We start from the raw sequence: 14,153 nt of genomic DNA, 5'->3' as shown, positions 1-14,153 counted from the left end.
GGCTGAGGAGCGGGCGGCTGACTCCCTCTTCTGGGCCTGGCACAGCTTCTGGATCAGGAAGCGCTTGTCCCGGCCCTCCTGAACACGCAAAAAAAAAAAAAAAATATATATATATATGATTATGATCATTGCTGTAATAATATACATAATCAAAATTGATAAGCTATGGCGAGACATGCACAGGTGGGTAGTGATAACAACCAAAGGAAAGGAAACCAGCGCAAAACAGATAAAGTATTTATGTCATGAGGGACTTTGGTTTGGTGTGACCGTAGATTAATGTGGGCATTTTATTAGGTGGCCAATTAATGGCTGTCGCACCAAACCCAAGCCCTTAATCACAATTTACGTTGCTAATATTTATAATTTGCCTGACATCCGGGTTGGCCAAATGTGCATATCTCCTTGTGACAGCTCACAGGGCATTTGCGTGTAGGAGGCTGCAAAAGATTTCTATTTGTGTGAGAAGGGGCTGGAAAGCTCAAACTAAATTTAGAAGTCTTCACAAATGCATGTGATATTTTAGATAGCCTAAAACCATAGTCATGCTCCAACCTGCGACAAAATTACATAGAGCAATATCAGGCATTCCAGGTGTGCATTGGCAATGTTACAGTATATACCCCCATTCTCTGTGAATGCAGCTTCAAAATGAGTTTGATGCTGTCGTTTTAAGCTATACTGTGTTGCTTTGAAATCATTTTTCTATTTCTGTTATGGTAACTGTTACAGCTGTGACAGTCAGCTCATGCAAAATCTATGCAGTGAACCCCACTGGTTCTGACTAAAGTGCCCAGCCTCCTTCAAAAGTCCGCAAAGTCAGTGAAGCAACTGAAAGATGGCACTGCTTACAGCCTAAAACCACAACTCTCTTAGATTAGATTAGATTAGATTAGATTAGATTCACTTTAGTGTAATTTAGCAGAGTACAGGTACATAGCCAATGAAATGCAGTTGACATCCAACCAGAGGTGCAAAGAAGCATTAAATACCAAGTACTCTTACCATGGCAAGCTGTTCCCTGAGCTGGTTGATGACCTTCTTATGAGCTCCAGCTAGTGCGATGACATAGAACATGGCCAGGCTGCAAAGAAGCAGAGAAACGTGTGAGCACAGCTGAAGAAATCAGAGACATAGCACTTTCTGACACACAAGAGCAGAGATTCATGCTCTTTCATGAAAAAAAAAAAACTTTCAGAGAGGTATTTTTGTAACTTAATTTGTTACACTAAAATTATGCATTATACTTTATGCTTTATGTAAATGATGCTACATTTGCAACAACAAAAAAAGCTAAATCTATCTGGTAGCAAAACCTCCCCAAAACTTGAATGTTTCAAAAACTGAAAAATGTATCAAATTCAGTGAAAATGGTTTGTTAGCCAGACTGTATAATTTAAGTCATTTTATATTAAAAGTATCCAACAGTAAGCATGGATGGGAAAGTATCTAATAGTAAGCATGGATGGGATGCGTAAAACAGATTAAAAAAACAGCTGACACTTACCATGTGACGACAAAAAGAGAGACGGCGAAGGGCTCGGAGGCCAGCGCGTAGAGGAAGGTCTTCAGGCCCCCAGGAAGTGTCTCTACCGTCTTTGGCACCACTGCCCAGGATGTGGTGAAGCTGATAAACGGTCCGCAGGCCTTGGAACTTTGGATCCTGAAAGGGAGGAGGTGAACAAGATATATATATATAAGGAGTATACAAGATATAAGATATATACATATAAGGATAAGGAGTTCACTCTCCCTTACATGATGATGTGTTATTTTATTTATTTATATTTTTTATATTTATTCCACTCGCAAGTAAAGGAATCAGTTCTTTGGCCATCATTGAGCACAACATTATTTTAATCAGCGATATTACGATTCATGTTAAAAAGTTATGGAAAGTTACTGTGGGGAGGCTAAGCCCTACTACAGTATATCACAGTTCAGAGAGGGCTGAAGCGGAGTGGTCAGTAATCAATCAATAGTAATCTTTCCTCTGCTGTCTGTGTAGCAAGGATATAGCTCACATTCCACAACTCATAGGGAGTGAGTTTTCACCTTGAACCTTGATAAGAGTAATTGGGAATGCATACAGCAACTGAACCCTGGTGGTGAGATCCCAGTCACCTTATCGCACATCAGTGGAATGTTTCAAAGCAGGAAAACACACTCTCTGACTTCAAAATACATCACCCATTAGGTTTTATCTAAAAACATTGAAACATTCAACTTTCCATTATATGACAATTACTGTAAACAGTATGATTGTGCCTTGACTAGAACCTGTTTCACACGTGTTATCATATTACTATTACTTTATATTTTAGTCAACTTGTGTACTCAACTTTGATCTGACAAGTAACTACTGTTTCCCCGTTTGGCCTCTGGCCTATTTTAGCTCTGCTGCTAGTGACATTTTGCGATTTCCTCTTTCTCTGGACTGCCCTTTGTTTCGGTGCACCTGCACTTCGACTCCAGAGATAAAACAGCTCTTGACTTGATTTATAGTATTCTGTCTCTTACAAACTCTGTAGATAATTGTTTTTTTGTTTTTTTTCAGACAATAATCTTTAACAGAATTGACTTGAATGATGCTTGATGAATAAATTTGCTTTTTTCCTCACAGCAGAATTACTTTAACGGTAAATGAGCCAATTTCAAACAGGCCAGCCTTTACTCATTACATTACTCATTACTGGGAATTATATGCTCAGAAGGAGGATGCATAAATAATTATGTTGCATGCTACTGACTAGATAGGAATGTCTGGATCTAACAAGTACCAGATCTAATATGGAGTGTTCAGTGATTACTGGTAATAAATACACTGTGTGGTTAAAATAGACATTTGTTGATTTCTACAGCATACTTCTTGAGGCACTGGAGCACCATACCACATCACACCAGACCCATTAGTTCTCTATAATGACAACAGAGTCATTAGTGTATTTTATTGTAACCGTTTACTTGTTTATATAATTACTGTACTGGTTGGTGGGGCATTGGATTTATTTTTCTTTCTTTTTTTTCAGGATGTTACCAAATAAGGCTGAGTGGCCTGCTCAAGTTTGTTGACGGTGGACTTACTGCGCCATGCTGACCATCACTGGTATACAGGCCAGGGCCAGGCCGATCAGCAACACCACCAGGAAGAAGAAGTTGGAGCTGGAGGCTCGGAACGGACGCGTGGAGGGGCGACAGTTGTTGACCAGGCTCACCTGCAACACACACACACACACACACACAAAGTCAAAATCTAGTGACACGACAACATATGAGCTACAATCAAGTGCAGGACATTATGCAGGCTTCAAATGTGGGTCATGTTTAGGGAGTACGATCAGTTCAATTTCTTATTTTTTTAAATTCAGCACGAAAAGAGACATCCAGTCTGCTTTCATGAAAGGCAATGACCCCATTTACAGAGCCAAAACCATGCACGAGCATCAGAGGTTTTTGCAAAAACACTGAACTCTACATATGGAATAATACAACAAACAAGATTTCATACGCATATGTGAAATGATCACGTGATATGAGCTTTGTACGGTTGGTGTGGTTCATACCTTCTTGATGTAGAAGACGATGAAGTACTTGAGGGTGCTGATGGCGGGCAGCAGGGGGCAGTAGAAGGTGCCGATCCAGCAGATGGTCTGGCCGTAGACGATCTCCAGCACGTTCTGGGGGATGGCGAACTCCTGCTGGCCCCACCACTTGGCCAGGCCACAATCACAGTGGTTAAAGATGATCCTGAAAACAGCCAACCGCAGTATTCACACACACACACACACGCACACACACGCGCACACACACACAGACACAGACACACACAGACACACACAGACACAGACAGACACAGACACAGACACAGACACAGACACAGACACAGACACAGACACAGACACACACACTGGTTAAAGATGTGCACAGCCAATGCGAGGGGGAGGGATTACAAAGAGGAGAGGTCATTTTTCCAACACCCAGTTTAGTCCTTTTCTCACTACATTCCTATAAGACTTTTTTAAGAACCGTATAAGATAAAAATGAGTCCAGCCAATCTCTTTCACACAGTGTGTTCAGCTTAGCCAAGGCCATCTCTTCCTGCTGGTACAAGATGTGACAGTGCTCAGTAGCTTAAAAAAGTCATATTATAAACTCTACATAAACATGTGTATTTCTATCCTGACTCGATTGGAGGTCACTTTGGTGTCTAATTTATGCTGTTAGTGAAAATGATCTTCACAATTAGGATTCACCCGATAGCAATGGCCACATTACCCCAAAACTTACTTTCTAGGGAATTCCACGAACACAGTGACTGCTCCGATGATGAGGAAGTCAAAGATCATGAGCTTGTACATTTCCTGTCCAACATGTGTCTCCCAACACTGCCAACCAGAGGAATCAACAATCAGCTCAAGTGTATCCACATGGACGTTTTCTTTATTAGAATGTGTATATATGTATATGTGTGTATATATATATATATATAGCGGTATTTGCTTTCATTTTGTATCTTCATTTATTCACTGCATGTCAGCATGTTCTTATAGCACCTCACTGAAACTAGTCTTAATGTAAAGCCAAAGCACGCACAAGGGTTGTAACAATTAATCCATTAATCCATAAATTGTCAACTATTAAATTCATCGCCAACTATTTTGGAAAACAGTTAATCGATTTGTGTGTTTTTTTTTTTTTTTTTTTTTAAGGAAAACACATCAAAGTTCTCGGATTGTAGCTTTTTAAACGTGAATATTTTCAGCTTTACTTACTGGCATACAGTATCTATTACGTGTGGAATAGGCACTCACCCAAACACACAACATACCCTCTCCCCACACACACACACACACACACACAGGTAACCCCCCCACACACACACACAATATACCTTTTTAATTACTACTTTTAATTTATTCTTAAAGTTAAGCTGGCTCTTGAGTACAACAGTTTCATTACTTATAATTCCCTGTTATGAGTGAACGACAATAAACTACTTGAACTTGAACATGAAAAAACAAGGCATTTGATGATAGATTCTTGGGCTTTGGGAAACTGATCGACATTTTTCACTAATATTCCATTGATAAAACAACTAATTGTTTAATCGCTAAAAAAATGATTGACAAATTAATCGACTATGAAACCATTGGTTAGCAGCAGCCCTGGTACTTACGGGGTAGAGTTTGTGGTTGTAGCCGCAAGAGGAACACTCTTTGCCATCACAGGAAGTGATCTGAGCCCAGAGGGAGAAGAGCAGCACCCCGATGCTGGCCAGGCGCATGAACACACACCTGAGGACACGGGGGACACAAGAGGTTGACGTGAAACTCACAAAAGATTGTGTTTGTGGGGGCACTAGGTTCCTACACTGCAGGAACAGTACATTTACATGTATTAATTTAGCAGACACGTTTCATCCAAATGTGACACATGTCAATTCTACTACATTGTCCCATCCAAAGTGACTTACACATGTCAATCCAAAGTGACTTACACGTGTCAATTCTACTACATTGTCCCATCCAAAGTGACTTACACATGTCAATTCTACTACATTGTCCCCAGAGCAAGTGCCTTGCTCAAGGGCACAACGGTGGAAGCTGGGAATTTAACCCACAACTTTTCAGGCTACTGCGCGCTAGGCCAGCTCCTTAGCCACTACACTACCACCATCCGCTGGGTACAACCACGACAATGACTTGTGCAATCACGGTTAGCCGTGTGTGTCCTCCTGCACACCTCATGAGGGTGAAGCGGATCTCGAAGGCAGGGGAGTAGTCCTCAAACTGGATGATGAGGCTGAAAACCAGCGGCGTCATGAAGTTGGCCATGGTGATGACGATGGAGGGCAGGTACTCCAAGATCAGGTCCACGATGAAGTTCACCGGTTCTTTCTTTTGCTATTGACACACACACACACACACACACAAACGAATCAGAAAACTGCTGCAATGGATACTGGTACATAATTATTCCTACTGACTTCATGATGACACTGCACTAGACAGATGATACATGATTGAACAACACCGCAGCTTAAAAAAACGTAGCTTATATTACCCCAAAAGACCATCTGATGGTTCAGATACAAGGGACCAAGCCTCCACACAGAGCTCAGAAGGAGAAATCCTGTCTCCCTTTACTGACTCTTGGTACCACTTGAGATTACATGGATTGTACTGAATAACTGCACTGCAAACCAATATATCTGTGCAGCTCATTTTGACATTACTAGGGATTATACAGTGACAAAGATACCATCTGCTGGTTCAAGTACACTAAAGCAAATGTCCACACAAAGAAGGTGAAAGTGTGTGTGTGTGTGTGTGTGTGTGTGTGTGTGTGTGTGTGTGTGTGTGTGTGTGTGCACTTGCGTGTGTCTGTTACCTGGGCCAGCTGGGAAAACATGGTGGCTCTGTAGATGCAGTAGAAGCAGCTGGCCAGCACGGCGGTCACAAACACGTTCAGCACCAGGCGCAACGCAAAGATGCGGCACTTGTCCTTGCGTGTGCGGTCAGCGATCTTCTGCTTGATGCGCTCCTCCTCCAGGTCTGTCTGCAAGGTTACGGTTGGGTCATCGTATTAGTCACAGGCCACAGACACAGTCTTTTTCTGCAGTAGAAATGCTCCAATTCCATTGTCCACACTAAAGAATGGAGAATATTCTCCAAATGTAGTGACTTAATGTATATTTAGAGGTGTGTGTTATATTTTGTTCTTTCTCTAAATAACACAATCCTCTACTATTCCTCTTGAAACTTTTAAGTTTCTTTAAAGTTTAACTTTTAACTTTGTGTTTGTGAGCGAGTTTGTGAGCGAGTTTGTGAGCGAGTTTTGCGTGCGTGTGTGCAGGGTAGAGCATGCAAAGATAAGCAGAAGAGTAGAAGGCCTTCCCACCCTGAGTTCGTACAGCAAACTGCTCCTCTTCAGTCTGGTAGCGTTCTCATTGGTGATGCAGAAATCCCAGCCGGCAAAGATCTTGTTGCAGAAGCTCTGGAAGCGATCCTCATCCTGGATTAGGTTCTGCTTGAAGCCTGCAGCAGATCTGAAAAGAAAGAAAGAAAGAAAGAAAGAAAGAAAGAAAGAAAGAAAGAAAGAAAGAAAGAAAGAAAGAAAGAAAGAAAGAAAGAAAGAAAGAAAGAAAGAAAGAAAGAAAGAAAGGTTACTGTTTATGTTGCATAAATATAAAATGATTTTTATAGAGACCATATGTGAAAAAAATTATGGTTCTAGTGTGCCTTTGTGTAGCACTAGTCAGACATCCTGTGAACACGTGGGTGTTACTTGTGGTTGTGACGATGGCACTACAGACACCATCAGCTCCTTGAAAGAGGAACCCCACTTTTATTCAAAGTGACTGGGTTTTAAAATAGCAAGCCAGCTCTCAGCTCTCAGCATAGCTCTCATCATAGTTCACAATGAAAACTTTACCCAAAACATGCTCGCTAATGTCATGTCATGTAAAACCAAAGTCTATCTGCTCAACAGGTTTGATCTTTGACCTGGACACACTCTTTATTAAGACACTGCTTGAGGATACAATGGGAGTTGACAGTTTGGCTGTTGTACCCAATAAATGTGTTATTAGTCTTTATGCTTCAGTGTCTTGTCTCAGCGTGGTGAGTAAACAACAACTGACCCATGTCTGTGGTGCAACCACACCTAGCATGTTGCACAACGTGGGCAGAAGTTTCCTGGTCACTTACCGACAATTTCACAATGACATTTGTCCCGACACGTCACCTCCCCATCCCCAAACAAACCGAAAGAATTTATTATCTTGCCTCAGCATCACAAGATACAGCATGTTGTTAAAGAAAGGGGAACGCTTTCCTGGGTCAATGATATTTTGTTGCAGTTAAACTACAGGGTGCTCATCAAAATGGGTCTCTACGACATCAGTGAAAAAGCAATAGAATTGAGGCACTCCTGCATGAATAATAAAAAAAGCCTTTAGATAGATAGATAGATAGATAGATAGATAGATAGATAGATAGATAGATACTTTATTGAACCCTAGGGGAAATTCAAGACTGATGCATGCATACGCATTTAAACCTTTATTAAATACTGGCTACATGTATACGCATTTAAACCTTTATTAAATACTGGCTACATGTATACACATTTAAACCTTTATTAAATACTGGCTACATGTATACACGTTTAAACCTTTAGTCATCATCAGGGCATGCCAGAGCAACACAGGTGTGCACATTTACCAGGTAGAGAGAGGTGAGAGTGGTTGCATGATGCGTAGGCATCAAGCCAGTATTTAATAAAGGCTTTTGATTTTCCATACAGGAGTATCTCCATTCTTTTGTTGCTTTTCCCTGTCTGTTGTTCGTCATGCTACTTGCAGGCCCTTTGAGGTCATCATGTTCATAAAGAGACAAAAGAACTACGGGTCCACAAGAGCGCTGGGAAGAGAAGGGAACGTTTTCTTTTCCATGTCCGGGACGGAAACCAGGCCCTCAAAGCTAAATAACAAACGGTCGGAAAAGAGCGATTTGGAAGGATTCTGTGCAGGAAGCTTCTGTCCAGAAAAGGGACGGTAACACTAGCTGCCAACTAGGACACTAGGTTCCAGCAGCAGGCCAATGACGTATTCAAGAGGAAGAGACCGTCGACATCAGCTTTGAAGTTCCTGGAAAAACGCTATCAGATGCCCTAAGGCGAAGGGGACACCAGAGAGATATTGTTCTGATCTACGAGGAGCAGAGTACTCAGGCTGCTCCCAGTGACGGCTGGGTAAGCAGGGCTTCTGGGTGAACGTCAGTCTGACTGTAATGGGCACATCCTGTATCCTTCCTCTGATAATTATCGATATTTATCAATGTATGACTCCATTACACAGGTTCCTGCTCTAATGAGGGACAAGGAATCATAGACAACAACACTACTGACTTGCCCAGAGCATTGTTCAAATGTTCAGTGATTTTATGATTCAGTGGTCTTGCTTTCATAAAGAAACTGCTTGCCCAGAAATACAGTTACAAGTCATCAGTAGGGGACACTTAAATGTCAGGATGTCTCATTTGTGACGTGTGTGTGTAGACTAGGGCTGTGCAATTAATCTAATCAATTGATTAATTGTGATTATGACTTATAATTGAAATATAAATTATTTTGAAATATTTTTGCTAAATTCTGAGACGTCTCTGTGACTTACATCTAGCAAGCCAAACTGCAATATTTACCACCTTTTCTATCATTGCTCATACTAAACCTACAACTAACACTCCACAAGATATAGTTCATAACATCACAAGGCATCCACAGCCATAGAAAACATCACCAAGCTCACACAGCCAGGGCCTAATGATTCTAACTGTACCATGTCATCTCCTTCACACCACAGCAGAGCCATGCATTGGCACAAGGCTTTTCAGAGTCCCTCTCATCCCACGTGTGGGGAAACTTCACAGTGAAAAAATAAACCAATGAAATAGCGCTCTCACTCGCACTGTACCTTTTCACAATCCAGACGAGGCTGAGCAGGAGGTAGGCCACAGTAACCAGCAGGTAGGCCAGGGGGAGGTTGTACGAGTGCATGGGGAAATGGATACCCCCCACTCGGTAGTAGCCATAGAAGAGGTAGGTCTGTTCCAGAAAGCCCTGCGGTCACCAAGGAGATGAACAACACGAGTATCCCCTTTGTTTAATTCAGTCAACAACACAGGCATGGGCAGAGGTAATGCATATTTTAAAACTAACACAGCTGTTTTGAACTGCGCTTTCATCTATGCTGGCCATTCAGTTCTGGGAACCTATTGCAAGCAGTCAATCATGTACACAACACCTAAACTAATAGACAGACTTAATTGTAACTTAACAACATTCTGCAATGGTGAAAAAACTATATACATTATTACGAAATACATTATTTTCATTATATTTCATTGTATTTCATTCATTATTTTCATACATTATTATTGAGAGTGAAAGGTGTTTATGTCTGTTTGTGTTGTGTTGTTGCAGTGTAGTGTGGTGTGTGTAGAACGTGTTTGTGTTGAGTTGTGTTGGCGTTGGTTGAAGAACATGTTTGTGTAGAGTTGTGCTAGTGTTGGTTGAAGAGCATGTTGTGTCCAGTTGTGTTTTGGTGTCGGTTGAAGAATGTGCTTGTGTAGAGTTGTGCTGGCTGAAGAGCGTGGTTGTGTACAGTTGTGTTGGAGTTGTGCGGTGTGTGTAGAATGCGTTTGTGTAGAGTTGTGTTTGTATAGAGCTGTGTTGGTGTGGAGACGTGCTGCTCACCGTCCCTGAGAGCAGGTCCGTGATGTACTCGTGGAAAACCACCAGGCCTTGCCGGGATTTAGCAGGGTAAACGCTGCACTCACTTACTGCAACACAATTTCACATGGCAACACACACACACACACAAACACACAGAGGGACACACACACACAGAGGGACACACACACACACACACACAGAGGGATACACACAGAGGGATACACACACACACATACACACACAGAGGGACACACATACACACACAGAGGCACACACACACACACACACAGCTTATTAGCACCAACACACACTAACATACAACAAGATTGCATGCCACTGGTATGCTCGGCGTCAGACACACACAAAAAAACACATCTTGCCGAACTAAAGTTATATTCTTATTTTTAGACCAGCAGATTTTTTTTGTCATTTACTGAGCCCTTTTTGAAGTCAAACAGATCATCAATTCATTAGCCTAGTGTCAAAAGTACCGTGTGACTGATCAAGACAATCAAGGGAAAACAGAACAAACAGAAAGGTCTGCTCACGCTTTGTCACATATGTGAAGTGAATTTAAGACTTTTAAAAGATATTTCAGTTTATATATTTCACAATGCTATTACGCGTAACTCCGTCAAACAGAACACGTACTGTTACTGGCATGGTAGGTGATGTTTCCTGAGGCTCTGGGCGCCACGATGATGGGGAAGATGACGAAGCCGAACATGAGCAGGAACATGACAAAGTTGAGCAGCACCAAGAAGCGGAGGAAGGAGAAGTACGACAGGATGCCTGTACCAAACATGCCTGGGGGCTGATGTTAGCTGATAAAACTGTCTATTTGCACTTTCTCACTTTTGCTATTTTTGCAATGCATTTTATTATTGCACAAGGCCAGAGAAGAGAGAGAGAGAGAGAGAGAGAGAGAGAGATAATCATGGAAAAACAGAGCCTAGACAGAAATGACAGTCTATTTAGTCTATCATCTTTAGCAACTCTGACTGTTGAGTATTTCTAACCGCTGGCTTTTTGAGAAACACCAAGCCACAAACACTTCCACGCCACGCCACTGTCAACTCCATACAGGGTGGTGCATCATTACTTGTATTGAAGTGTTAAAAATAGTACAACATGCTCAACTCCACAGAATAAATTGAATCCTGGGTGCTGAATCCTCATCAAACTGAATATTGTACCTAAAAAATAGGACAGCAATCCAAATTTCACTTTTTAAATCACCAACAACTCATTATTTGGAGTGTTTTCCTATTTCAGATCATATTTACATATTAACTATTGGATGTCCCTCTCAGTCACTGAAATGACCCCAAATGTCAACGTAAGAATCCAGAATGCTGATCCCCTAGGAGACAAACTCCTAACTCTGGCTTCGCTTGTTAATGAATGGCTAGTCGTGTTGGGACAGGCCTGAGCTGTGAGGCGGGCCCGGATGTGAGCGCGTTCGGTGGTGGTGAGAGATTGCGGCCGTGGTCGGGCCATAGCGCACCTTCAATCATGTGGATGTCGCCACGCCACAGCTCCAGGCTGCGGAGCCAGTCCATGCCGTCGTCCCGCAGGCGCCGAAGGGAGCGCCGCATGCTCCGCTGCCATTGGCTCCAACCGTGCCGGCGCCGGTCCTGCTCCAGACGCAGGTCTCTGTCACACACACACACACACACACACACACGTTAACGCAGCAGTTATACACACACACAAAGACAAAAACACACACAGCAGTTAGATACACACACCAGGCAGTTTACCACATGCTCACACAAACTGCTGGTCGCTCGCACACACTGTGACGCCCACCTGGGTGCAAACCACGGCCCCTATGGGTCTAGTGCAGTCAGTGCACGGACAGTGCTAGGCCTGGGTGTCCTAGGCAGCCTAAGTGCCTTATTGGTTTCACTTGCACTTAGGGTTGGGCTATCAAAGGGGCTTCTCTCTCTCTTTCAATTGGGCACTCTTTCCTTTCATATAGGCACTATTTGACTTCTTCCCTTCACGGACACGCTCTCTATCATTCTTCATCTCACTCTATTTTAATGATAATTTTCTTCCTTTGCAGCTAACATCCTGATACTGATCTACTAGACGCTCACCACATCCATACACGCACGACATCGCACCAACATACCCTAGACACATATTATTGACCTGATTTGATTGTACTTCTTTAAATAAATTATTATTCTTTACAACTGTTTCTTGTCCCTCATTATGTGATGGTGTGAACGAGCCCACGCCTTTACATACACCCACACAGACATACCACACCAGGCAGTTTATACCGATGCACACAGAAAGAGAGAGAGAGAGAGAGAGAGAGAGAGAGAGAGAGAGAAAGAGAGAGACAGACAGACAGACACACACAAAAGGAGCAATCAAACATACCTACACATAATTAATCATGCGTAAACATGCCACAAAGCACACACACATGCACACTCTCTTTCTCTCATATACAAACATTGCACCACACCCAGCAACTATGCTCCAGTTCACTTCACACAGACCGTGGAAGGGGGTAGGGGGCTGGTGGTGTAGGAAAATGTAGCGAAACTGACAAATGCAAACTACTAGGTGAGGTGCAACTCCACGATGAAGTTAAGAACATGCTGCAACATCGAGCATAAGGGAATTGTTTTTGTCCCAACAACTGTTAGGGCGATGATGGCCATTTAACAGTCACTAGGCTAACTCTCCCACTAAATGTAATGAATCATAATGGTGCAGATTGCTCATGAAGCTGGCGCTATTGTGTCGCTCCACACACACTGCTGTGTGCTATGGTATGTGACTGAACACAGCCGTCACCCACAGACAAGTTGCTTGTTTGCAGCATACGGAACCCTCAAGAACACTTGTGGTTAGTCATCAGTCAGTCAAGGGGCCTTCCTGTGAAAGTAGGCTATGTGGTTCTTCCTGGCTATATGTTTCCAAAGAACACCGCTCTTATTCTGTGATCAAAGGTCAAAAGTGAGATGTGGTCCGCCATGCTGGTGAAAAGCACCTTTAAATCTACAATAAAGACAGTGGGACACTCACCGGTCCATTCGCTTGTCCCCCATGCTCTTCGGCTGCTCTCGGACCGGCCTCTGGAGAATGCCGGTCTTCTGCTTGTTGTCCGCTCGACCGGCCGTCCATCGGTTGGTCAGGGACCCAAACCGCTCGCGCAAGCTGCTGTTCCTCCTCTTGGTGCTGCCCGCAGCATTGGAGGGCTTCCGGCGGTAGAGCAGGGACTGGTAGCTGGGTAGCTGGTCCAGCAAAGGGTTGCTCGCTGGACCTCTGCCCCGATCGGGCAGGAACACTGGTGGTGAAAAAGAGGAAGAATCAAGTGTCATTGAACTAGCTGAGCGCCATGAAGCAGCAGATTGTGTCTGATAATGTGATGTGGACTCAAGACATAATGTTCCACTGCTGACTCGATTATTTTTTTTCTTTTGAAATAGGTTGAAGAGAGAACTGAAGGTTCAGGTTGAAGAGAGAAGTAATTTGCAAGAGAGTAGCCTCGTAAGAGCCCTACTTACTGCTTACTGTGTTGTTGTTCACTGTGCATGTCTGTTTACACACTGCCATTCTGTCATGTAGTGTGTAGGGCTAACAGTTTTGGGCAGTGAATAGTAGATTCACTACTGTAACGTACACTAAGGTGTTCTATTCTAATTTTGCTGTCTGTGTTCATCGCCATACTGAGTAGGAACAAGTTTAGGCAGTAAAAAGCACTGTTACACTGACTGAGGAGCTCTGGACAAGCACTGTCTATGACAGACCACAAAAACCAGGTTGGTTGACGAGACAATGTTGGCAAGCTTTGACGTTTCAGTTATTGCTTAACTGAAGCAGGGGTGGACAGTAACTAAGTACATTTACTTCATTACTGTACTTAAGTAGGATTTTCGAGTATTTGTACT

At 42.8% G+C, this 14,153-nt stretch overlaps 1 protein-coding gene across 1 annotated transcript in view; it reads right to left on the bottom strand.

Annotated features, from left to right (window-relative positions):
* The window catches only part of nomo (nodal modulator), a 36,293-nt gene that overhangs the window by 20,872 nt on the left and 1,268 nt on the right, over positions 1-14,153 (bottom strand). The window contains exons 2-16 of the mRNA XM_048249035.1: positions 13,288-13,549; positions 11,744-11,892; positions 10,888-11,043; positions 10,258-10,343; positions 9,476-9,621; positions 6,901-7,048; positions 6,391-6,558; positions 5,743-5,903; positions 5,177-5,294; positions 4,288-4,385; positions 3,564-3,747; positions 3,085-3,215; positions 1,508-1,663; positions 1,006-1,084; positions 4-78 (exon numbers count right to left, since the gene is read on the bottom strand). Of these exons, the coding sequence (XP_048104992.1) occupies positions 4-78; positions 1,006-1,084; positions 1,508-1,663; positions 3,085-3,215; positions 3,564-3,747; positions 4,288-4,385; positions 5,177-5,294; positions 5,743-5,903; positions 6,391-6,558; positions 6,901-7,048; positions 9,476-9,621; positions 10,258-10,343; positions 10,888-11,043; positions 11,744-11,892; positions 13,288-13,549 (2,117 nt within the window). The remainder of the gene's footprint in view (positions 1-3; positions 79-1,005; positions 1,085-1,507; positions 1,664-3,084; positions 3,216-3,563; positions 3,748-4,287; positions 4,386-5,176; positions 5,295-5,742; positions 5,904-6,390; positions 6,559-6,900; positions 7,049-9,475; positions 9,622-10,257; positions 10,344-10,887; positions 11,044-11,743; positions 11,893-13,287; positions 13,550-14,153) is intronic.

Source organism: Alosa alosa, chromosome 7, assembly GCF_017589495.1.
Source record: "Alosa alosa isolate M-15738 ecotype Scorff River chromosome 7, AALO_Geno_1.1, whole genome shotgun sequence".
Classification (NCBI taxonomy): domain Eukaryota; kingdom Metazoa; phylum Chordata; class Actinopteri; order Clupeiformes; family Clupeidae; genus Alosa; species Alosa alosa.
Note: the sequence above shows the minus strand (reverse complement) of the source record. Positions and strands in the feature narration are given on the sequence as shown.